The sequence below is a fragment of the Oxyura jamaicensis genome, chromosome 12 (assembly GCF_011077185.1).
Source record: "Oxyura jamaicensis isolate SHBP4307 breed ruddy duck chromosome 12, BPBGC_Ojam_1.0, whole genome shotgun sequence".
NCBI classification, from domain to species: Eukaryota; Metazoa; Chordata; class Aves; order Anseriformes; family Anatidae; genus Oxyura; species Oxyura jamaicensis.
The window spans coordinates 12,434,038-12,455,842 of record NC_048904.1 but is presented as its reverse complement, the minus strand read 5'-3'; the positions used below and the strand labels follow the sequence as shown (position 1 = coordinate 12,455,842).

The window sequence follows — 21,805 nt, the reverse complement described above, 5'->3', positions numbered from 1 at the left end:
GTTTGTTGCTATGGCCACACAACCAGGATTAGGAAGTCAAGTACAGGAGTTTCTTCATCTTAAGAGCCTGGGGTGTTACCCTGCAGCAGCGCTGGAGAGATAAAGGTATTTTCAGCGTCATGATTAGTCTTTGTGCTCCAGCCTTTCCATCCTAGTCCTTCATTGTTCAAGGGGGGGGGAAGGGAGAGAATTTAACTCTTCCACCACACTCCTCCACCCAAAGCGGGCCTCTGCCTTTCCTTCCAGGTGGAGGATGGTAGCTGAGGTACTGTGACACCCATCACCTGCACCAGGTTCACTGCATGAATTCAGACTGACGCAGCCACGCTGAGTGACATCTCTCTCTGGAGATCAGACATACTGCGTTCAGGCCCCAAAAGGTGCAAGCCACGGCAGCTAACAAGGCTAATCACTGCTCAAGTCCTCAGCTAGCGAGCTGTTAGCAGTGCTGACCCGGGGAAGGCAGACAGGGCAGCGACCCGAGTCTGGCTGATCTGGCAAGAGGCTGCGAGGCAAAGGAGGGTGACTGTGCCAGAAGACTTGGTTGGAAAGAGAAGCTCAGTTCAGCTGTTGCCTTGACAATTCCACCCACTCTCTGCAGGGTCTCCAGGCTGATTTCCTCTAGCCAGCACAGAGAGGAGCAGAGGAAACCCAGGTGACACCAGAGATGGAGAAGGTGGAAGGTGCACACCCCACCTCCACCCAGCAGGAGCATAACAAGTTAACCACCTTTGCATACATCTGACTTCACTTTGGCCTCACAAATGATTCCTTTTTCCCATCCCCTTGGTTTCAGGCCTTGCAACGGCATCCCCTTTTATCTTCTGTTTCCTCTCCTGCGCTTTTTTTTTCAGCTCAGCCTTTCACACTGCCTTGCTCATTAAAGTCAGCACGGACTGGGGATGTAGTGATGCACCTGCGCTGTGCTGAAGCAAAGGCTTTGTGTCATGACAGAAGCTGGCATAAAGGTCAGACAGAAGTGCTTAGAGTGAAATTCACAGAACATTTACTTCTTACAATGAGGGGATACTGCAGCTCCTTCGCGAGAGCTCCTTATTGGGCAGAGTGAAAAGCCATCCCCTGGGACCGTGGCTCTGGAAGTAACAAGCTTCCCCACCATGCCGACTGCCTGGAGCCCTGGGGACGCTGGTTCTGAGCACCTGACATCAGTGGGCACCCAACATCCAAAACAGTATAGACACCTCATCCAGACACAGCCAGAGGGAAGATAATTGCTGGCTTTATCAGCTCTGAGCCCCAGGAACGCAAATCCCAGGGGCTGTGATCACCCCCTTCCCGCGGAGCTGTTCTGCCTACTCCAACTCTCTTCTTTCCACCGAGCAGAGCCCAGCTGAAGCATTATGAGCAGCTTCTGCCACAGCACTGCTGCAAGCTTGCTACCAGGCACTTCATGCAGCTTGCCGTGTCTTGGGAACAGCACGAGACCACACACAGGAACAGTGGCGTTGCTGTTATGAACAAGGGCAGACCCCAAGACAAGCTGCTTTCTCTCTGCTATTTTGCTTTCTTCTTGGGAGACTTGTTTCAGAGAATATAGAGGTGGGCTCCAGCAACAGCTGGGAAACATCCTACTGATCTCTTTCCCCGGGGAGATCAGTCACCGTCATTTATGAAAACCGTCACAGTGATTCTTCTCTGGAATTGAGAAGCTTGTTAAGAAGTCTTACAAATTTTCAGTGCTTTACTTGTTTGTCACTGTTTTGCATGTGATGAGAATGTACTTAAATTTGGCTGGTGGCTGTTCTGAAGGGAATCACTAGAAAAAGACTCATCAGAAAACCCGCAGAGACAACACAAGCGTTTGATGCCATTAACAGCAACCTCTTATCTAAGAGCCTCTTTATCCCCCTGTCGGTCTCAACACATGGGGTTTGCTCCACAGGCTCTGCTCTTTCTTCCCTAGCTTAGCTCACCGCTCTACTTTGCCCTACCACAGCATCAGGCTTCAGAAGAGTGCCAGAATATCCTTTGTTATGGCACGAGATTAGGCCCAGGATCCCCATCTCCCAGCTGCACAGCGGGAACACGCAGCCTTGCAGGAGGAACCCTTGGGGCTGGCACAGCACCTGCAGCTTGCTCCCAGTAGATCCTACCTCTGCATGCCACCGACACCCAGAATTTCACCCCGCAATGTCAGAAACGTCAGCAGAGGGACAAGGGGACTGGACAGGTGCAGAGTGAGGTCTGCCTGGCTTGAAATGTTTCCTCCCCCAACAACTCAACCACTCCAAATCCCTGTGGGGGCATTTGACAGAGTGCTGTGAGATCCAAGCATGCGGGATGCCAAGAAGCCAGACCTTGTGGAGTAGAGGCATGCACCGAGGACAGGCAGAACACCCAGCTGTTACTGGCAGTTCCTCACTCCTCTAAGTGGGCTGAGGCAGGAGTTGGTGTTTAGTGGCAAGTTCTCACATGGGAACTAGTGAGGGAGAAGCCTCTGGAGGCCTGTTTGTAGGTACAAACCCACGTGCTCTGGTTCTGAGCGCTTTCTTTATCCAACTCTCCTTTTGCTGAGAAACGCTCTGCTTCATCCCATCTCACCTGGATCTGGGCACCTCCAGCGGGCTGCTTCCAATCCTCAGGAAGTTATCAGAATGCGTTGAGGAGGAGGAGCTGGAGGACTTCACCTCGACCATCCCCGTGGAAGGCAGCCTGTCTTCAGACTGCTGCGCCCTGCTCCAGAGCACAGCTTGCGGCGATGATGCACAGCTCTTCCTCCTGTGGGATGGAGGGCCTGGGTGAGAAAGCTGGCTCTCTCACGTTCTCCAGCTAGGAATTCTTTCCACAACAGACCAGATTTTACCCCAGCAGCTAAAAACTCTTGTTCGCCCTGAGCCTGCCTTCCCCCCTCCCAAGGAACAGTGAGTCAGGCAACGGCTGAGGGCTGGGGGCACACCGAGCTCAACACATCTTAGCCCATTCTTTTATAGATCACCATCCACGTGACTTGGAAATCAGAGACAGGAGAATGCATCAGCCCACACACATACAGCGAGTGCTTTGTTTAGTCTAGCTGTAAAAACGCCTCAAGCAAGAGGCCTCCCAGCAGGGAAAGACCATTTCAATCTGCTTCAAACTCTGCAGAGTGTACCAGCTGAGGAGCCCGGCCCAGGTGGGCGTTTTTGTGTACTGATGAGGGTGGCAAGCACACAACACCAGTGTTGTTTTCCCTTTTAGTGATTTCCTTTAGACACCACTGCACTGACCACACGCTCGGAACTGACAATCTCTTTGGTGCATTTCCGTCCTCTTCCTCTCTGTGCTGACAGCCCAGAACTGCTCCGGCTTCTTTTCTAGCCGGTGCATCCAGACTTGTGCACAATTCACTGTCCACTGCTGCACCAGGTCTCCGCTCACATTACTGTCCAGATACGTGCCAAACAAGCACACACGTTTGGAACTAATCCACATCGCTGCTGCTCCACATTCAGGAGGTTCTACTTATATATTTTTTCCCCTCTGGAAAAGTCCCAAGAATTTTTCACCTTCTGATATCACAGCGAAACGGGTAAAGATATTGCTGTATACACAAGAAAATAGGAAGAAAAAAAAAAAAGGCAAATTAATGCAAAGAGAAGATGCTGTTCTTCCTGAAAAGGGCCCCTTAACTTTGACTGAGATCAAGAACTGTCAGCAAGCGCAGCTAAAGACAGGCTCACTGTACGGTGGGAAGCATGATACCTCCCTTCACTCCTTGAAGTGTGTCCACCCTCAAATATCACACCACAGCCTCTCTCAAACATTATTCATCTCATGTTATCATAGCTGCCAACATCTCCAAGAACAGCCCGCAGAGACAGGCTCGTACAGCTAACAAACAAAATGCCTCTCCATGCACGGAGACCTTGAGCCCACTTGTGTTCAGGACAGCACAAAGAAACCTCCTCTCTTCCCCTCTCATGCTGTGCACAGCCCAACTCTCTGTCGATCACCGTGCTTACAGCAAGCTCTGCCTGCTCTCCAGACTACACAGCCACAACAGGCTGCAGGAAGGCATCCGCGCCTAGTTCCCTCGCTAAACTCTTGTGGCAAGGCCTCACAACCTTCCCTTCCCTGAGCTCACGTCCGCAGCACGGGCCCAAACCGCCAGTGCGGTGCTGGCAGCTAGCCCCAACACAACCTGATGGCTCCAACAGGAACGAAACCAAACTAGAATTAGAGAACACATCACAAAAGTAAGCCCTGATATGTACAGGTGCAGCAAATGTCTCGCAGCATGCTCTGACCACTTTGTATCTTGAGATCCCATGTAAGCTTTGAGTTGTGGGACCTAGTCTGGGCGGCAGGATCTAGTCTGCGTGTCCTGAGCACTCCCGAGCACTGTAAATGCTTCCAGATTCCTACACCCTGTATCCAGACGAGCGGGAAGTTGTCCTCTACTTGCTGTGGGCAGGTATACTCTGTGTGTTAAAGAGGACTCTGTGATGGACACTTGACAAATGCAGTTTGGGGGGTCCCCATCACCGTTTTTGCGGATTTTCCAGGAAGATTATCTCTTTCCCTCTTTAGCGTTTTATAAACTGACTCACAAAGTGCTTTAGAAAGGCTGCTGCCACTAGCATGGCTGCAGGCTCGGTCTCAGAAGACTTCCAGCTGCCTCCAGCACAACCCAGATTTAATTTAAAATAATTGCAATATAAAACAGCGTCTTCACATGTGCTGAGGGAGAGGAGAGAAAAATTAAACTGAGAGGGGCAACCCTACAGAAAGATTCTGGAATCCCCAAACAGCACCAGAAACCCCACAAGCAATCACAACAGCTGTCCCAGAGCAGTCACCCTACACCTTCCCCAGTCCCCACTTGCAGACAGCCACCAGCACCCCCAGGCAACTCCTATGTGACCCCCCTCCCACAGGGAGCACTGAGAATTTCACATTCTCCCCCCAAAGTATCCCAAAGCAGCACTGCAGACAGCACCCTGCTTCCACTCACACACCTCACGTTGTTAGAGGGGCTTAAGTACAGAGGAGATTCTTGGCCACCCAGACCACCTACCACTAACTCAGCAGCTCCTCCTTTAACCTCTTCTATAAACTCAATTTCATTTTAGGGCAGTGAAGCTTTCTGCCTCCTCTTTTCCCTGGGGAGGCCACTGCCAAATGCCATTCCTCCTGCAGTTCAGGATGAGCTTTTAGAAGTAATGAAATCCTTCATGGATGAAATCTAACAGTGAAGGGGTGGGGGCAGGGAGAAGAAAGCAAACTTGAGGAACACCCTTCGCCTGCCCCTCTTGCTCTGCAGCCCACTGAGCGGTCATCTCCTCACCATGCTGCCTGGGCCTGTGCTCCTGCTGGCATCAGCTCCACGGCTTCGTAGGTGAAGCTCCCGGCTGCTCCGGGGGAGCTCTCCATCCCCAGGGAGAAGTCGCTGCTCAGGCTCGTGGTGCTGCCTCGGTCTCTCTGCTCTAGAAAGACGAAAACAGAGCTGCCTGAAGGCCAGCCACGTCTTGCTGACTCTCTCCCCCCTTCAAGCAACACCCTTTTGATTCGCCCGAGGGCCTCGTGCTCGCGAGGCCCCAAGGGAAGCACACCCCTGTGCAATCCCCTTGGTGCTGGGAACCCAAGGCCCCAAGCGACCATTACCAGCACCCCAGGGCGCTGATGCTCAGCGGCAGCACTCACTGAGCATGCAGATCTCCTCCAGGGTGAAGCCAGGTGACAAGCTCTTCCTCCTGGGGAAGAAAAGACCGGGTGACCTCGGGCACGCTCCAGTGCCGCAAGGAGGCTGGCCGCAGCCAGGTCTCTGCAGCACGCAGCGGGGCCGGAGCAGCGGGAAGTCAGTGGTGCAGGGACAGAGGGGAGGGGATGGGGCCGGTGGGAGCTCTCTGAGCAGTCCCAGCCCACACCCCATGCTCTGACAAGCTGCAACATGCTGCAGGCAGCCTCCTCCAGGGTGGGCTATGTTCCCCTCTGCCCCTCCTGAACTAGGGGTTAACCTTTAGCAGCCTGTTAAGAACCAGCCGTCCCTGCTACCCCCCGCCAGCAGCACAGGGCGGACCCTGCCACGCAGCCTGCTTCAGCCAGAGCCCACACCTCTGGGCTCGTCCGTGCTAAAGCAGCCACGGGTAGTCATTAAGCAGAGCGCACATTTCAGCATGGACAGGTTTTCAGAGCACATCGTGGCACCTCACAAGCCTCGGCCCCGTTTTGCAGCCTTCAGAGTGCAGAATAAATTAAAGAAATCTGGGCCAGGACACCAGGGCCTCGAGCTCCCCAAAGGAACAGCACTAACAAGCTCCCTGGCTCTGCAGCCCATGCAGCAGCAAGCAGAGGCTCCTTACCTCTGTGACTTCACAGCAGAGAACTCCTCAGAGGTGATGTGCTTCAGAAAATTGAAGCAGAAAAAGAAAATCTGAACAAAGGGAGAGAGAAGAGCTGTTCAGGAATGAACCCGAAGCTTCATGCAGCCTCTTATCTTGGTGGGAAGGTGCTGGCAGGATGGAGATAGCAAGAAATCTGCAGCTACCACACTCCAGCATGCCACAGGCTGCCACCATCCCATCCCTGGCCTTCTCCTGCTTGTAAAACTGACCCTCTGTTCCCTGCCACAGGGAGGCCCAGAAACGAAGGCGCACGACAGGTCTCCTTATCAACACCTTGCACACACGCCACAAGCACACAGCATATGCTCCTGCCACCAACACAGAACAGAACAGACCCGGCCCCCAGCAGCTGTTCATACCTCCAGGGAAGCAGCAAACCCAGCTGAAAGCTGGGGTGAGTGATACCAATGCGGGGTCCTGAACCCCTGAAAGGCGGAAAACAGGCCCGAGTTCCAGCTCTGCTTTCTCCAAGGGGTGTGATACTGTTCAGAGGCAGGGATCCTCTAGTGAGGCTAGAGTCTGAGGAGCAGGGGATTAGCTATAGGGTTAGACACACTTCCCACCTCTTGATCTCCATCCAAAAGTGACATTGCAATGTACTGCAACTACAGTCAGAGCAATCGTGGTTTTTCCTGTTTGTTTTTTTTTGCTTTGATTTGAACAGAACTAACCCACTAATCCTAACTGCCTCCCAGACCCATCTGGGCACTGCCAGACACACACCCTGGAACCAGCACCAGCGGCTCCACCAGCCCATAAGCACACAAGCCACATGCAGCTGCAGCAGCCAGGCGGCAGAGCTGGCACGCAGGACAAGCGCACGCAGCTACACAGCTTTATTTCCAAGCTCCCAGGAGTCACACACCTTAAGACTCTCTTCTCATTGCCGAGCTGAATAGCAAGCCCTGGCAGCCTTTCAGCAGCGGCCGATAATGGCACTGTGGGGAACCAGCAGGACTGACACCCACCAAGCAAACCACCAGAAAAGCAGTCCCACACCTTACACGTGAGGGAGTGGCAGGGCAAGGCTTCTACCTCACATCTGCAGCACCTCAACAACCCTTTTAGAGCCCATCCACACCAGCGACATTGCCACGAAGCAGACAATGAATGCTGCTACCAGAAACAAGTACCCTGAGAGCAGAAGGCAATGCTGAGGCACTGCCCCAGACGAGACGCTCACCTCTTCTCCTTTACTGAGTCGATCGACTAACATGTGCCTGGAAAGAGAGCAAGGGAGGGAGGTCAGTCACTCGCCAGAAAGCAGAATCGAACAATACAGGTCATCAAGAACAGCCAGGTGACTAATCCTCCAGACAGAAAATGCATTAGCCTCGTTTTGTCACAGCTCAGTGAGAGATGCCCCACCATCTACCTTGGGCTGTGAGCAAACACCAAAGGTGACCCTCTGGAGGCTTCTCCCCTGCTGTGCGGGGTTACGGAAAGAAATAAACCTCAGCGTGCCTACCCAAAGAGAAACCAGTCATAGGCCACTGTCAGGTAGAGAATCTCTGACGGCTCCAAGGACACATGGATCAGCCCATCCTGCAAAGCAAATGAGAAACAGACTTCAGGCAGCAGTCCTGGAGACTGGAACTTGGTGTTCAGCATCTGCAGAAAGCTGGCATGGTGAATCAAGGTGCCCAGAGCTTGCTCTGCCTCCAGCACGAGTTGAACACCCTCGTGGTTACAGCACACAAGCTCCAAACCCTGAGCATCTTTGCTCTCCACTTCAAACTCGATCCACACCCCCTCTGAAGGCAGGATGAGCAAAAGAAACATTAAGTGCTCCAGCACCGCTTTCTGGTGACGCAGTTGCTCACCCTCCAAGCAACCTCCCCCAGAAGCAGAGCAGGTCAGGCAGGTACTCACAGCCCATAAGGAGAGGCGCAACAAGGAGATGAAGAGAGGAGTTCGATCCCAGCCGGATATACAGTGCACCAGCAGCCCGCTGTCGTCTGTTACAGGTGGGAGTGGGAAGGAGAAGGAAACAAAAAGATGTTGTAACAAGAGCAATGACTTCTTTACGGCAAATCTGCAGTGACAAGCTATTCTCCAACTCCCCAGCCTGGGCTCATCAACAGAGCTGAGCCACCAAGCCAGAACATTTTGTCTTGAACATGGCAGCCAACAAATTGCTCAGAGTGTCCTGGGCTGTCAGCAGCCCCAGCTGATGTGCTGTCCTGGTTCTGACAGCTGCTCAGAACATGAAGTCATTAGGTATGAACATTGTTTTGCTGCCCAAAGCATGCACCCCTCCAGTTGCAACCCATTATCACAATCTATCCCCACAACAGAAATACACCTGCTCCAACTGACCACTTTCTGTCAGTCTCACCAACCTTCCCACTGACACAAACTGATCAGAGGCGCACAGGGAACCAAACTCCCGTGCTTTCTAGAACATTTGCAGCGTGTCCCAGTGTAACTGCAGGAGAGCCTGCAGTTTGCTGGGTGGGCAGAGCCAGCCATGGCTCCATCTCTCCAACCGTGCTAGGTATAAAGTCACTGTGCCTAGGAATGGGGTGCCAACAAAGGGCAATGTACCTCCTTCAAGGGGTGGCTGAGATGACAGAGGATGTAAGGAGCTCCAACAGCTGCCTAGTGGGACTCCAGATAAGGAGGACAAAATACAGACACACGGCAAGTAAGAGAGTCAACAGGGAAAGGAACAACAAGGAAAGGGATCAGCAAGTCCCTCTCTAGGAAGAGAGCTGGAGCCCTGAGACTCTAGGACCATCACCCTGTTCTGAAGAGAGAGAAGTGAAGCTCTCCATGAATGGGCTCTTCTGCATTGGGAACCGATCCACAGCTGCACTATCAGCTTCTGGAGAAAGCAACTGCTCCAGTTAGATTACTGGGAAGCAAGGAATTTGCCTTACCATCACTATTGATGATAGAGATCAGCAGCTTCAGGTAGTTCTGCGTCTGCTGCACGAGGTCCCAGCTCTGTGCCGAAAGAGAAATGTTGATGGTAAGCAAGAGGCTGCTCTGCAGTTCAGAGTTTGCTGTACTCCTGGTTTCTCTACCCAGTGAAATAATTCCACGGCCATGTGTTACAGTGACAGGCTTTCCCCTTGGTCCTCTAACTGCTCCCCACATCCTCTGAGAAAAGCCCTCTGCAACAAGAGGCCAGGCAGGGAAAAATATTAAAAAACAAAAGGCCACGGCTACTGCCTGGCTGGCTGGCACAGAACCTGCTGCCTGCAGCCCCAAAGCCCCAGGCAGACCATGCTCAGAGGTACTGAAGCGAGCTGGCAAACACCTGTGGAGCGCTGACCCAGTTCTGCAGCCCCCCGCACGCGTGCACTTTACAAAGTGGCTCAGCAGCCACATTACAGCTGCGGACGTGATGCAAGGAGCAGGACGGGACAGGCAGGCCAAGGTCAGCAGCCCGTCCCCACAACTTGAGCCCTTTTGGTGCAAAACGCCCCTCCGGGCTGCCCACAGCTCCACTGCAAGCTTGCTTGCGCTGATGCCAGAAGGAATCATCCCATCATCCTGTCTGCCTCTACGCCACAAACCAGGAATTTTCAGTTGCCCCATATACAGCTTGAAGCTCGCGCTTGGCAACAGCTCTGCCCAATAAAGCACCTAATCTAAGGGTGACAGTTCATCATTCCTTTGGCAGCGTGTTCCAAGACAAATCCTCAAAAATAAAATTCAAGACTGCTTTCCTCATCTGAATGCCTGATTTCAGGCTTCAGATACTGCTTCCTGTGCAGCTCTTCTTCCCTAGATTGAAGGGTGCTGTACAACTAGTATTTTCGTAGAATTACAGAATACCCGAGCTGGAAGGGACCCTCATGGATCACCAAGTCCAACCCCTGGGTCCCCAGATGACCACCACCCCCTCCAAAAAAATAAATCAGATCATGTGTCCGAGAGCGCTATCCAAACACTTCTTGAAGTCTGGCAGGCTCGGTGCTGTGAAGGTACTTACACATTAATCAAGTTAACCCCCAAACAGCGCTGTGATTAGCTGAACTTCAGCTTTAAGCACAGCACCTTCTGCAGTCCTCAGATCATTTCTGCATCTATTTTCTTACACGCTCTTCAATTATTAATAACCTTTTCAAAACACTGGCTGTTCAGTAGTTTAGTGAACACGTTTCTAGTCATAAACAAACCGCGGTCCCAATAGGCCTGCGCTTCAACACCGCGAGCTACTTTTTTGTGACTGCTTGTGCTGGCGCTCACGTTATTTTCGTCACTGACAAACAAGCACCAGCCGAGCACTTGGAGCTCTGCTAGTTCTGTGCTGCTTCCAGCCGCAGAGCGCAGGCGCACGACGAGCTCCGGCACAGTGACCAGTCCTACCAAAAGCTGGAAGGACTGGGAGATCCTCCACGTGAAACGGTGTGCAACAATTAATGCAAGGCGATGTGAGAATCGAGGTAAACCTGGAAGCTTGGGCAAACCTCAGAGTTCAGTCATCATTTGTGATGCTGACACAGTAAGAAGCAAGGCAGATGCGGCCAGTAATGATTTTCTCCTTTCCTGTAACAGGATAAGGGCCTCGCATAGCCACTAAGAAGGTGCCTGGTTACGTGGCTACTGCTCACATGAGGGAAGGCTGACTTTTTTCACGTCTCTCCCTAGCCAAGGAAGTCTGTCCAGCTGCCACATGCCTAACTAGCACTGCGAACAAGTAACGCTGCTTTCAGTTTCCTGGCACGTTCCTCACCTTTATTAGCGACGTCTCTCCCTAATGGGCTGCTAGCTTTACGCAAGCTACAGAAACAGATCTGATGTTCTAGTCGGCTGCCTTGGGACACACCGATCCACAGAGCTTTTGGGTAGAGGATTTCCACTGCTATTCTGAACAGTCAAGTCTGCAGCCTCGCTCCCACTGGGAGGGCATGAAGTAAACCAGATTACTGCAACAGCAACGAGTCAGCCTTCAAATCTTTAATGATCCTTCCTGATTGAATCTCTGACCTCCCAGAGCGATGCCTACTTTGCTCACCTGGTACTCGCTCCAATCGATATTCAGAGATTGGGTCAGAGAGGCTGGGATACTTAGTGGGGCATCTACATAATCCTGGAAGGAGAAACCAACAAGAACAAAAAACCTTAATTGGTTAGAGGAAAAACCATGATTTGAAAGCAATGAGTTTCAAAAAACAAAGCTTAAGCGCAGTAAAGCCCCCAGCTTTCCATTTTATACCTGTTTCCAGTTAAATATGAGACCCTCAGCTGTGTAATCCCGGTCTTTGTACTCCTTAAAAAATTCACAGCCTGCAAGACATGAGATAATGAACAACTGTTCAGCCAACTGATATCTAACAGCCCAAGGGCCCTGCGGGACTGAAAGTGCTGGCAGCCCTGGGCTCCAGAGCACCAAACCAATCAAAAGTGTTGCCTGTGGGAAGTGAAGAGCAGTAATCAGTACAGCGTGCAGCATGGCCTCCCAGCAGCAAGAACCCAGAGCACTCAGCAGTCAACACACTCACACGGCAGACAAAGAGCAAACTCCAAAGGCACAGCGAACGTGGTGTCTGAGGGACTGGCTTTATCCTCTCAAACAACAGGTTTCACCAAAGACCTGCGCGTTGCAGGGCCGTTGACTTTTGCACAGATCTGAGGAGTCAGCCTGGCATCCTGAGCGAGAAGGAACCAGCAAAGAGAGATGTTGGTGGAGCCTGGGGAAAGCCAAGTTTCACAGGGCGTCTGCTGCAGGTAACAAGAAAGGGCCCTGTGGGGGCCTGTGGTTTCTCTTCACAGGGGCAACTGTGGTTTCTCTCACATTTAAGTCTCTCCTTTCAAACACCAGAATTGCTCTATCTGCAGAAAGCAGGTACATAACCATTTCCAAGGCTTCCCCAAACCCTCCCCTCCTGAAGTTTCTGCCCTATGGCTCCTGTTTCTTCTCAAACAACTATTTGAAGTCTCTGCTGCAAGCTGCAGTCACATAGTCACAGCTGAGCAGCACCATTAGCACTGCAGCTGTCTGCAGGCTACCTGAAACACCTCTCCTGAGGCACGGTGTGTGCCACAGAAGCTTCCCAGCACCCACGTCACCAGGACACCCCTGTGCCAGGCTCTGCATACACAAGCTTCGATCCCTACTCCGCAAATCACAAACAACTTCAATGGCGAAAAAAATCTACGTGGAAGGACAGGACTGGTCCCAGAGAACACGCAGCCAGGAAGCAATCTGTCAGTTGAGATTTAACTCCAATTAAACACTGGCTTAAAGCAAAGAGTGAGGGATTATAGCAGCAAGCATTGGCACCCACAAATGCCAACTACCAGTCAGAAGGAAAGGAGGGCTTCTGTACCAGAAAGCACAAAACGCTTCTGCAGATACCCCATTTCAGCCCAAGTCTTTCACCCTAGACAGTCGTGTCTGGACACTGCTTCATTCACTTAAGACAACAGGATCTCAGAATCATTTTAGAGGCAAATTACAAGATGGAAATTCTTTCAGTGCAAACCTGGAAACGCTGATAAGAACCTATTAATCACTACACTTCGCCAGTCACTAGAGGGGCTGCTGATCCTTAGATATGCATGCCTCAGATTTTAACAGAACGCTGGCATTCCCCTTTGGACCTGCACTGCTACAATCAGGTAACATCTGCAGGGAGTTTCCAGTGTGATAAGATTTACCTCTAGCACGGCACTGAAGAGCTGCTAAGAGACAGCAAACGTCCCAGGTGGCAGAAGAGGGAGGCGCATCACTGAGCACTGCACACTGTGCAGATCCCCACAAGGTAAGAACGCTACAACTTCACTCACTTCTTCCTCATTCTTTACAAATGCTACAAAGACCTATGCACAGTGTCTTTCCCACTGTCTAAGTGTGGCAAGACAAATGGCAGCACGTGCTACAGAATACTCTTATTTCTCGCAGCCCTTTGCAATCTGCAAGGAAACCTCCCTGGGAAATCTTACGGCAGCTTCTCTGAACTGGCACTAACGCCTTTCTTTTCCCCTACACACACACCTTAGGGGGCAACAACTAGTAACCAAGGAAAAGTCTGAGTGTGGATCATCCATGACCACTTTGTCCCTGTCCCCTTTTCTTTGTGCGCAAGGGAAAAAGAAGAGTCCTCTGTGGCAGCCAGACCTCGAACACAGCAGCCTCACACCGCTCACGTTACCGAGCCCAGCAGCAGCAGCCAGCCAGCAATATTCAGCTCATCTTCAGCCAGTGACCCAGCGGTGGTTGCTAGGCACAGGAACTGACATAGCCAGGGAGGTGGACTGGAGTGCTTCGCATCTCAGCTGCACGCCACGGTTCTACCTAGCACTGAGAATTACAGTGGTCCTCTGGAAGCAGCAGGACCAGGAAATACTAAGAATCGTGGGTTTACATACAGCTTGCTTTGTAGCAGGCAGTACTTTGGAGTCGCAGGGCTGTCAACGGCCATCTTAACCCCAGCCCCACCACTGGGACGTTTTCTCTGTGCCTGAATTCATCACAACTGCTGAGAAATTCTGCTGCCACCTCAGAGCGCCTAATGCCAACTCGCAGTGCCAGAATATCCGGATCTGTGGCACTGCTCTCAGTCTAAACGAGCTCTCCTGAGGGAGCGTAGGTAACATGAAGCAAGCCACAGCCATTGCACCACGCACACATGTAGTTCCCAGTCCCCAGCAGCAGATTGTCACCTGTCCCTTGGGAGTCCCTCTGGACATCAGTCCTGTACCTGGGTATGGGATGGAGAGAAGTGTGAAATCAGCGTAACGTTGAGCTTTGTCCACCTTCTCCGAAGACGTCACACTGCACAGGACAAGAGGAAAACAGCAGTCATTTGTACCGTTTTTTCCATGGAGACACCGGCATCCCAAAAGCCTCCTGTCGCATTTTCCCGCATAATGACTCGGCTCAGGGATGGTCAGAGCCAGAACTTATGCAACACATCCAGATTAACAGGTACAGCCCTAAAATATGAAAGCGTTCCTCTGAGAGGAATATCGGGAGAAGCAGCCTGCTCCTATACGCAAGTGAAAGGCTCCCCTTTCTGAAAAGGGGTTGCCACATCAAGCTCTACAGAGAAAACCTACTCAGGCTGCAGAAGACAGATGAAAGCAGTTATCTTGCCCATTGATACAGCTTTCTCTGGTGTAAAAGTGTGGGGTTCTCTCTACAGCACTGTCTGATGATCCTGCTGTAGGACCACTCCAGGAACTGCTCCCAGGATGCACGCCCAGTAACAATTCCCACGGGAGGGCTGCTACCTGCAACTCAAAGCCTGCAGAAAAAAACGAATGAACCCAGACTCACTTCAAGCCAAACTTCACCTTCTTGTTTTCCACCATCAGATCACAGATGTACCGGACAGAAAGGTAACGAAGCAGCTTGATGTCATGTCCTCTGACCTTGTCAAACAGCTGCGAGTCTGCGTTTCTGCAACATGGAACAAGGCAAAGCAAGATCAGCATGGAAGGCCGACCATGCTACCTGCACAATACTGCAGAGTTCTTCCTGAACTGCTTCTAGCCAGAAGCCCCATAGTAGGAGCCTTGTCTCCGCAGCTCAGAGTCAGACTCTGCAATGAACTGATACGCAGGATTAGTGCTAAGGGTCCCCTCTCCATATCTCGCTCTGTTCTGCAACCAGCACGTTAAGTTGCAGAATATTTTCCCCAGCCTACAGATCTACTTTTTCAGTGAATCACACACTTCTGTGTGATTCAAGTAGCCTTTTAATGGCTTTATATCATCCTCTGTCCCTTCCCTCTGGCAACAGATTAGCAGGCGTCAGTTACACTGGCTTCAGCCAGCCATCAGTATTCAAGACTCTTTCAAAATCAAGGAAAGTAAGACCCCAAGCTCGGTGACAACCTCAAGCCTGTACCTGAAGCCCAGACTAGGGAAGAGCAGAATTGAGTGGCTGAATGAGTCAGCTTTGGTCTATCTCTCTTTTCCTCGTCTCAGTGATTGATACAAACCTAAGTGCAGAATCCTCCTCTGAAATGTCTTCTGCATCTGCCCAGGCATCGTCAGAGCCCCCTGCAAGGAAGGCATTAAGAAATGAAATGTGCTTAAGCCAACACAATCCCTATTTCTACAGACATACAAATGCCTGAGAATGCTATGGTTTGGCACCTGTTCTCCACATATAGGCTCTCTCAGTAATCCTCCACATTTCCTCCTCCTGCAGAGCGTGTCTTCTAATGGAGCCCCCCCTGTCGTTGCCAAGCTCCAGGTCCTACACTACGGACACCCAATGCTCTTCAGAAGAGTTCTCCCCGGAGCCCGGGACATCTCACCACTAGGAGGATCTGATTCCCAATGGCTAGCCAGCAATAGTGAGGGCTTATTTACCCCCACCCCACAGCGTTTGGGAATCAGTACCCCAGATCTTTTGGGCTGCCTCACTTGTCTGCATTGCTTCCCATAATTCACTCTTAGCTCCAAGCTCTTTTGCTGCTCCTCCCTGCACTACGAGGCATGGCACTCTGTCCCGTGTACGCTGCTTGGAAACACACCAGATTTCAGGTTTTGCCCTGTCATTCAGGGCCTGGTACAGGGAGCTGCAGGACAGTTCTGCACCTTCTCTCAGGAAAAGACTTGTCTCTCCGTCACGTCCCAGTGCTGTGCGGCCCAACCAGGCAGCCAGCAGCAGCCAGCTCCTCACTCACCTGAGAAGATATAGTTGTAACCAGTGCGCCCGTACAGCTCTCCCCAGCCAGCCAGCGTTGCTGATCTGCAAATATGCTGGAGGAAGATTTTGTTATTAACCACAAAGAGTCCAAGAGTCTTCCCCGTACCCAGTCTCTGGCCCACCTGCTGCCCCGTTACACACAGCTGTACCTACAAGGGCAAGTTCTCCGAACACATCAGACTGCCAAATGCCTTTATCTGTAGCTAGTTTTTCTCTCACTTTTTAATTTCCAGTTCTCCGATGCACTAACGCAGTCACTTCCTGCTAATTTGGCAGCATCTGTCCTCCGGTAACACTCTGCTCGAGCCTTATCTTCCACACTCCTGTTGCTAAGGCTGGGGACGGTCCCAGTGCCACCCCGGGCAGTTCGCTGCTGCTGAGGGTCGGCAGGTTCAGCCCAGGACGGCTTCACCCAAGCCAGATTAAAATCATCACAGGTATGATTTTGCTATTCGTACGGCGTCTCTGAATTGAACTAGGAAAACTGAATTAAGCTACTTAAATTCTAAATGAGACTACTCCTACAGGGCTTCAGAACGGCTAAAGCAATCCACAAAGAAATGAATCCAATTTCACTCTCATATAGATTCCCTTGCAGACGAGCCCACACGTTCATAAGACCATTTATGCAATCTTGCCTCCCCAGGGAACACACGAGGGGAACGTCTTTTTAGGGACAAGTTATTCAAAGGGAGCTCACTACTGGGAAGGGGCAGAGAGCGACTATAGCTGTCTTTCCCCTCTCAAAAGCCAAGTATCTTTGGTCCTTCAGAAGGAACACGTACGGATTTAACGTTCGATCCTCGGTGCGGTGCTCGTGACGGGTGGGATTAAATAGCCTGAAGGCCCCACAGATGATTTATATAGCCTGGACAGCAAACGCTGCTTACTGCTAGAGGCTGCCTGCCTGTGCCTAAGAATAGATTTTTACCGCATGAGGAAAGGTGACAACCGACCGAAGATGGGGCTGCACAGTTCAAATGTCACGGAGAAAGGTCATTTTCTAAGTTAAGGCAGGTAACGGCGAAGCTTTACCTTTCCCTTGTACAGAATGACCGGGCAAACAAATCGTCCTCTGCACCTCGCCATCTTACTGCGGTTGATGAGGTCCTGCAGCTTGCCGACCTGCACGCTGCTCTCACACCTACGGGACAGAGACTCAGGTCAGTACACGGAGCACCTTCCCAAACGCCTTCCAGCGAAGCAGCTCGACGCCCCGGGCTGTAATCCCCATCCCTCGGGCTCAGAAGCCAGCTCTGAACTCGGCGAGAGGTCGTTTCTTTCAGAATCGTCTGCGCAACACGCGTGGGAGCTTCCCTGCCTTATCTGTGCTTTGAGAGAGCGGCTGCAGAGTATGCAGCGAGCACCTTCAGGAGCAGCCACGCGCCGGCGCCATGAGCGTGGTCTGCTTCAGGCACGCGGGTGGCTGATCAGCGAAGGACGGCCACAGGAAGCCAGCGTCCGCAAAAACAGAGCCTGCTTTCCTCTCCACCACCCTGCCGCCAAAAAGAAGCTCAGCACCGGTGACTGTCAGGGGGAATTTTGCAAGCAAAAATAAATAAAATAGAAAATTAAAGCTTGGGCACTCGACGAACCTTAGCTCTGGTCACTTGAGCACACGCGTCGCTGGACAGTTAGACAACTCCCCGTCAACTGCCTGGCGGGCTGCACAGGGGTTAGATTCACGGCAGCTGCATCTGAACAACTACACGTTATGTTTTTTTTCTGGTTAAAGTAAAACAGAAATGTGCTCTGAGTTGGAGACATTTTGGAAGCAACTTACTGCTGTAATTTTTCCAAGTCCCAGCCTAAATTTGACAGGAATCCAAGCCGAGACCCGCGCTGTCCGCACCTCCTGAAGGGCTGCGTATCGCAGAGGAGGACTAGAGATCCCACAGGGAGCTCCAGAAGCGTCCAGACCGACAAAACAGAAGCCAGATGAAGTCCAGTCACACAAAAGTACACGATCATGCACTTAGAGATGATTAACAAGAATTTCCAGTTGGCCCTTTCCAGCAGCAGAGCTCAGCACAAGGACTTAGATGAACTCATTGATCTCTGCGTGCCCGTGAGTTATCGACCCACTAAGTCTTACAAAAGGGACAAATAAGATCGCGGGAAGCTCTCCAGCGGGACTGAAATGCAGCAGCACTGCTGTGCGGAGCACGCAGGAGACCCACACGTGTGCGGTGAGGCACAGAAGCCCCCAGGGATGGCCAGGGGACAGCGTGGGGCAACAGAACCTGGCTCGAGCGGTTTGATTTTCAAACAACTCAGTTCCCAGAATTCACAGATGAAGCTTCGGATTTTCCGTGTGTTTCCCTACAGAAACAAGAACTTCCTCCAGCTCCGCAAAGCTTTGACATTTACTAGAATTCGAAGAGAGAAGCCAGGCTAATTTTTAAACAGCACGGACGCAGGGGCACGAAGCGCACCGCGGGGAAGTGCCAGCACCACGCAGCGCTACGCGACTGCGTGCGGGCAGCGGGAGCGCGCGCCCGACGGGCACAACCCAAACTGCTCCTCCTCGGCCCTGCAAGCAGCCGGCAGCTCTGCTCTGCAGAATTTCCCTGCCAGCACGCCCTCCTCAGAGAGCACGCGAGTAACACGCTGCGAGAACACCAGAAGGCCGCCTGGGACCGGGCGCAGAAAGAGGGGGAATGCCGTGCGCCTCAACTCCTAATTCTCGGGGTTTTGTACAAAAATTTCAGCCCCAGACCCAGATTTATCTTTTTAAAAGCAAGGGGAACACGTCCTGTAGGAGCACCCAACCGGTTTGGTAGCTGTGTAATCTATGCGAGGCCGCGGCAGCGCTGGCACTGAAGCGTTCCTCACGCTGCTGCGTTACGCGCGCCCGTAACAGGTTCGTTCGGAGCGCGGCCGTGTCAGGGAACTGGCAAGTGGAGCCAAAGACACGGCCCGGGCCTGAGCTCTGCGGGTTTTCTCTAAGTGCAGGAGAACCGGGCATGTCGCAGCCTCCCCGTGCCCTGCAGCGGGCCAGGAGAGCTCTCGGAGCACAGGGCAGGCGCTCCCGGCTGCCAGACGCCCTCTGCTACTTCGTGCGGCTCACCAGGAGCAGCTCCGAGCCCAAGGGCACCCAGCTGCCGGGGCTGGTAGCCACGGACACACCAAATGCCTCCCACGCCTCCGCTGCCTCGATCTCAGTGCGGGTAGCCAAGCTGGAGGAACGCTTGAGCAAGACCCTTTAACCCCCCCCCCCCCCCCGCAGCTGCCCAGGGTCAGGAAACGGATCTGGGTTTAAAACAGCCAGTTTCCTGCTAGCTCCCTGCAGAAACGGCTGCACCAGCAAAACCCACGGGGCAGCGCCGCGCTCGCACAAGCTAAAACTGCTCCCAGAACACGTGGCACTCTCAGAGGTACGAAGCGTCCCGCGCACCTCGAGGAGCCCTCCCCAGCTGAATGAGAACATTACAGAGCTGAAAGGCAGCCCCAGACACCAGGTCCTAGAGGGACCGGCCCATTCACTGCAACAGGTTCTCGCGTTCCGCGCCACAGCAAGTGCACCGTTCCCTGTACCGCTAGGATTTGTTGGGGATTTCTGAGTTATTCCGCAGCGCACGAAGGTGCAACCAAAACCTGGGCTCATGGAAGAGGTACCGAGCAGCTTTTACAGAGCCGAGTGCCCAGAAATCAGGAGGAAGGGGGTGGCGGAGGGCAGCCTGTTGCCACGGCTCTCTGCGACAAGAGATCAAGACTTGAAAATGAATTGGTATTTTAAGCGTTGATTGCCACTGCTGGCTTGTGGAGTCTGAGAAGCAAACAGGACCCTGAACGCAAGCACGCGTGTTTGGGTTACTCTGCCTGTCAGAAGAGTTACATAACCGCCGCTCTTGCAAGACCGGGAAAAACAGAAGCGTTTGCTTTCCCTTCCCTAAAGGCCCTGCTGGCTGCTGACTTCGCTTTCCCTCCCCTCTGCAGCGAGTTGCTTCATTTTCTCTCACCTGATCTAACCCAACCTCAAGCAGAAACGCTCTCACCCGGCAGCCAGCCGGGGCTGTTTTCTTGACCCCCACCTCCAGCACCTGCACCCGGCACCGAGGGATGGATCCCTGCGGCAGGCAAAGCGGGGGGAGCCCCGCCAGGACCCCGGCGGGAGCGTGGCAGCCGCCGTCCCCCGAGCGCCCTGCTCTCGTCACGAGCACGGTTAAAGCTGCGGGATTGCGTTATGTGTTGTTGGGATGGGGGAAAAGAAAAAAAAAGGGGGCTGTTTTTACAGCCACGGGGAGCAGACGGTGCTCAGCCATGAGTGTAAACAACGTGGTTCCAAGCTGGGGGGTCGAAGTCCAGAAGTGTGTTCAGGTACGCTGGGCTGCGAGGAGCCTTTCCGTTAGGGACTGAAGCTCAGCGCCACAGCTTGTGGTGCGGGTAGAGCACGGCTGCCGAGACTGTGTCCGTCTGTCCCGTCCCTGGGGGGGGGGAATCCCACCCCAGACCCCTTCCACGCCAAGACCTCTCTAACCGCACCCTTCTGATGTGCCCGCGGGTGCTTGAAGAAGTCAGGGTGGGCACCCCGCAGCCCGAGCCGCGCTGCAAACCCTCTGCACGTCCAGGACGGGTGAAGCACGGCAGGGCTGGGGCACCCCGCTCCCCCCGGCTCCCCGAGCCGAGGCCGTGTCCGGAGGCACACCACGGCGGGCGGGGAGCCCGGGCCGGCCCCGTGCTAACCGGGCACGGAGCCGCAATTACCGGGGGGGGGGCAGCTGTAACTAACGGCAGCCCCACGGGGCGCGGCGGGGCCTCCCGGGGGAACAAACCACGAAGCCTTCCCGGCCAGGACACCCCGGCGGGGCGAGCAGGGGCGGCCGGGCAGGCGGCGGGGCGGGGACCGGGACCGGGCGGTTCCGGGGCCTTACGGGTCACGGGCGGCGGCGGCGTCTCTCTCGAGCAGGACGATGTGCCGCGGGTAGTGCGCGCAGACCTCGCCGTGCGCGTTGGGGATGACGCTGTAGCGGTAGTCCCGGCCGAAGAGCTCCAGGCAGCGCCGCTCGATCCGCTCCACCTGCGGACAGCCGCCGTCAGGGCCCGCACCGGGACCCGGTGCCCCCCCGGTAACCCCCCCCCCCCCCCCCCGCTCACCTTGGCGGCAGCCCCGCCGCCGTCCTTAGCCCGGTACTGGGCTCGGGAGAACTCCAGCAGCAGCTCGGCCAGGCCGCGGTCCCCGGAGCCCGCCGGGGGGGGGCAGCCGCGGGCCGCCGCCATCTCAACGCCGCCGCCGCCGCCCCATGGCGCCGCTTCCGCCCGCCCCGCGCCGCCGCCGCCGACTTCCGCCCGGCCGCCCAGCGCCGCCAAGCGGGCGTCGCGCCCCTTCCGCCCGGAGATGACGTCATCATCGCGCGACGCGCCCGGGCTCCGTTAGCAACGGGCGTCGAGCTGATGGCGGGGGAGAGCTCCGTGCCCGGTGCCCGCCCGGTGCCGGTTACGGGCTTGGCAGGACCCCACCGGGCCTTCCCCGCGGGGGCTGTGGGACCGGGAGCGGCGGCGGGGCCTGAGGCCGAGCGGGGGCCTCCCGGAGCGTGACGGGGCCCCCCGAGCCCAGCCGGGACCTCCCGAGCCCGGCCGAGTGTTTCCGAACCCACCCGAGGCGCCCCGAGCCCGGCAGGGTCCTTCCGACCCCAGCCGAGTCCTCCCGAGCCCTGCCGAAGCTCCCCGAGCCCTGTCGGCCCCTCCCGATCCCTTCCGACTCCCTCCGAGCCCAGCCGAGCGTTTCCGAACCTCCCCGAGCGCGGCCGAGGGGCGGGGCCGAGCCCACCCGAAGCCCGGGCGGGCGGAGCCGAAGTTTGCCGAGGCGGGGCCGAGCTCCGCAGTGGCGGGGCGCGCGCGC

The 21,805-nt window shown here is 54.2% G+C and overlaps 1 protein-coding gene across 3 annotated transcripts in view; it reads right to left on the bottom strand.

Moving 5' to 3' along the window:
* MTMR14 (myotubularin related protein 14) overlaps positions 1 to 21,260 on the bottom strand; it is a 29,731-nt gene extending 8,471 nt beyond the window's left edge. For 2 of the 3 annotated variants that reach the window (XM_035337673.1, XM_035337674.1), the window contains exons 1-17: positions 21,061 to 21,260; positions 20,838 to 20,983; positions 16,999 to 17,107; positions 15,941 to 16,016; positions 15,248 to 15,308; positions 14,581 to 14,703; positions 14,003 to 14,076; positions 11,515 to 11,585; positions 11,314 to 11,388; positions 9,227 to 9,293; positions 8,217 to 8,302; positions 7,813 to 7,889; positions 7,528 to 7,564; positions 6,303 to 6,373; positions 5,644 to 5,693; positions 5,288 to 5,426; positions 2,563 to 2,739 (exon numbers count right to left, since the gene is read on the bottom strand). In XM_035337673.1, coding sequence (XP_035193564.1) covers positions 2,563 to 2,739; positions 5,288 to 5,426; positions 5,644 to 5,693; positions 6,303 to 6,373; positions 7,528 to 7,564; positions 7,813 to 7,889; positions 8,217 to 8,302; positions 9,227 to 9,293; positions 11,314 to 11,388; positions 11,515 to 11,585; positions 14,003 to 14,076; positions 14,581 to 14,703; positions 15,248 to 15,308; positions 15,941 to 16,016; positions 16,999 to 17,107; positions 20,838 to 20,983; positions 21,061 to 21,183 — 1,562 coding nt within the window. In that variant the 5' untranslated portion in view covers positions 21,184 to 21,260. Of the gene's footprint in view, positions 1 to 2,562; positions 2,740 to 5,287; positions 5,427 to 5,643; positions 5,694 to 6,302; positions 6,374 to 7,527; positions 7,565 to 7,812; positions 7,890 to 8,216; positions 8,303 to 9,226; positions 9,294 to 11,313; positions 11,389 to 11,514; positions 11,586 to 14,002; positions 14,077 to 14,580; positions 14,704 to 15,247; positions 15,309 to 15,940; positions 16,017 to 16,998; positions 17,108 to 20,819; positions 20,984 to 21,060 lie in introns of those variants that run through there. The other variant, XM_035337675.1, reaches the window with a different exon arrangement.
* Positions 21,261 to 21,805: the final 545 nt, after the last annotated feature.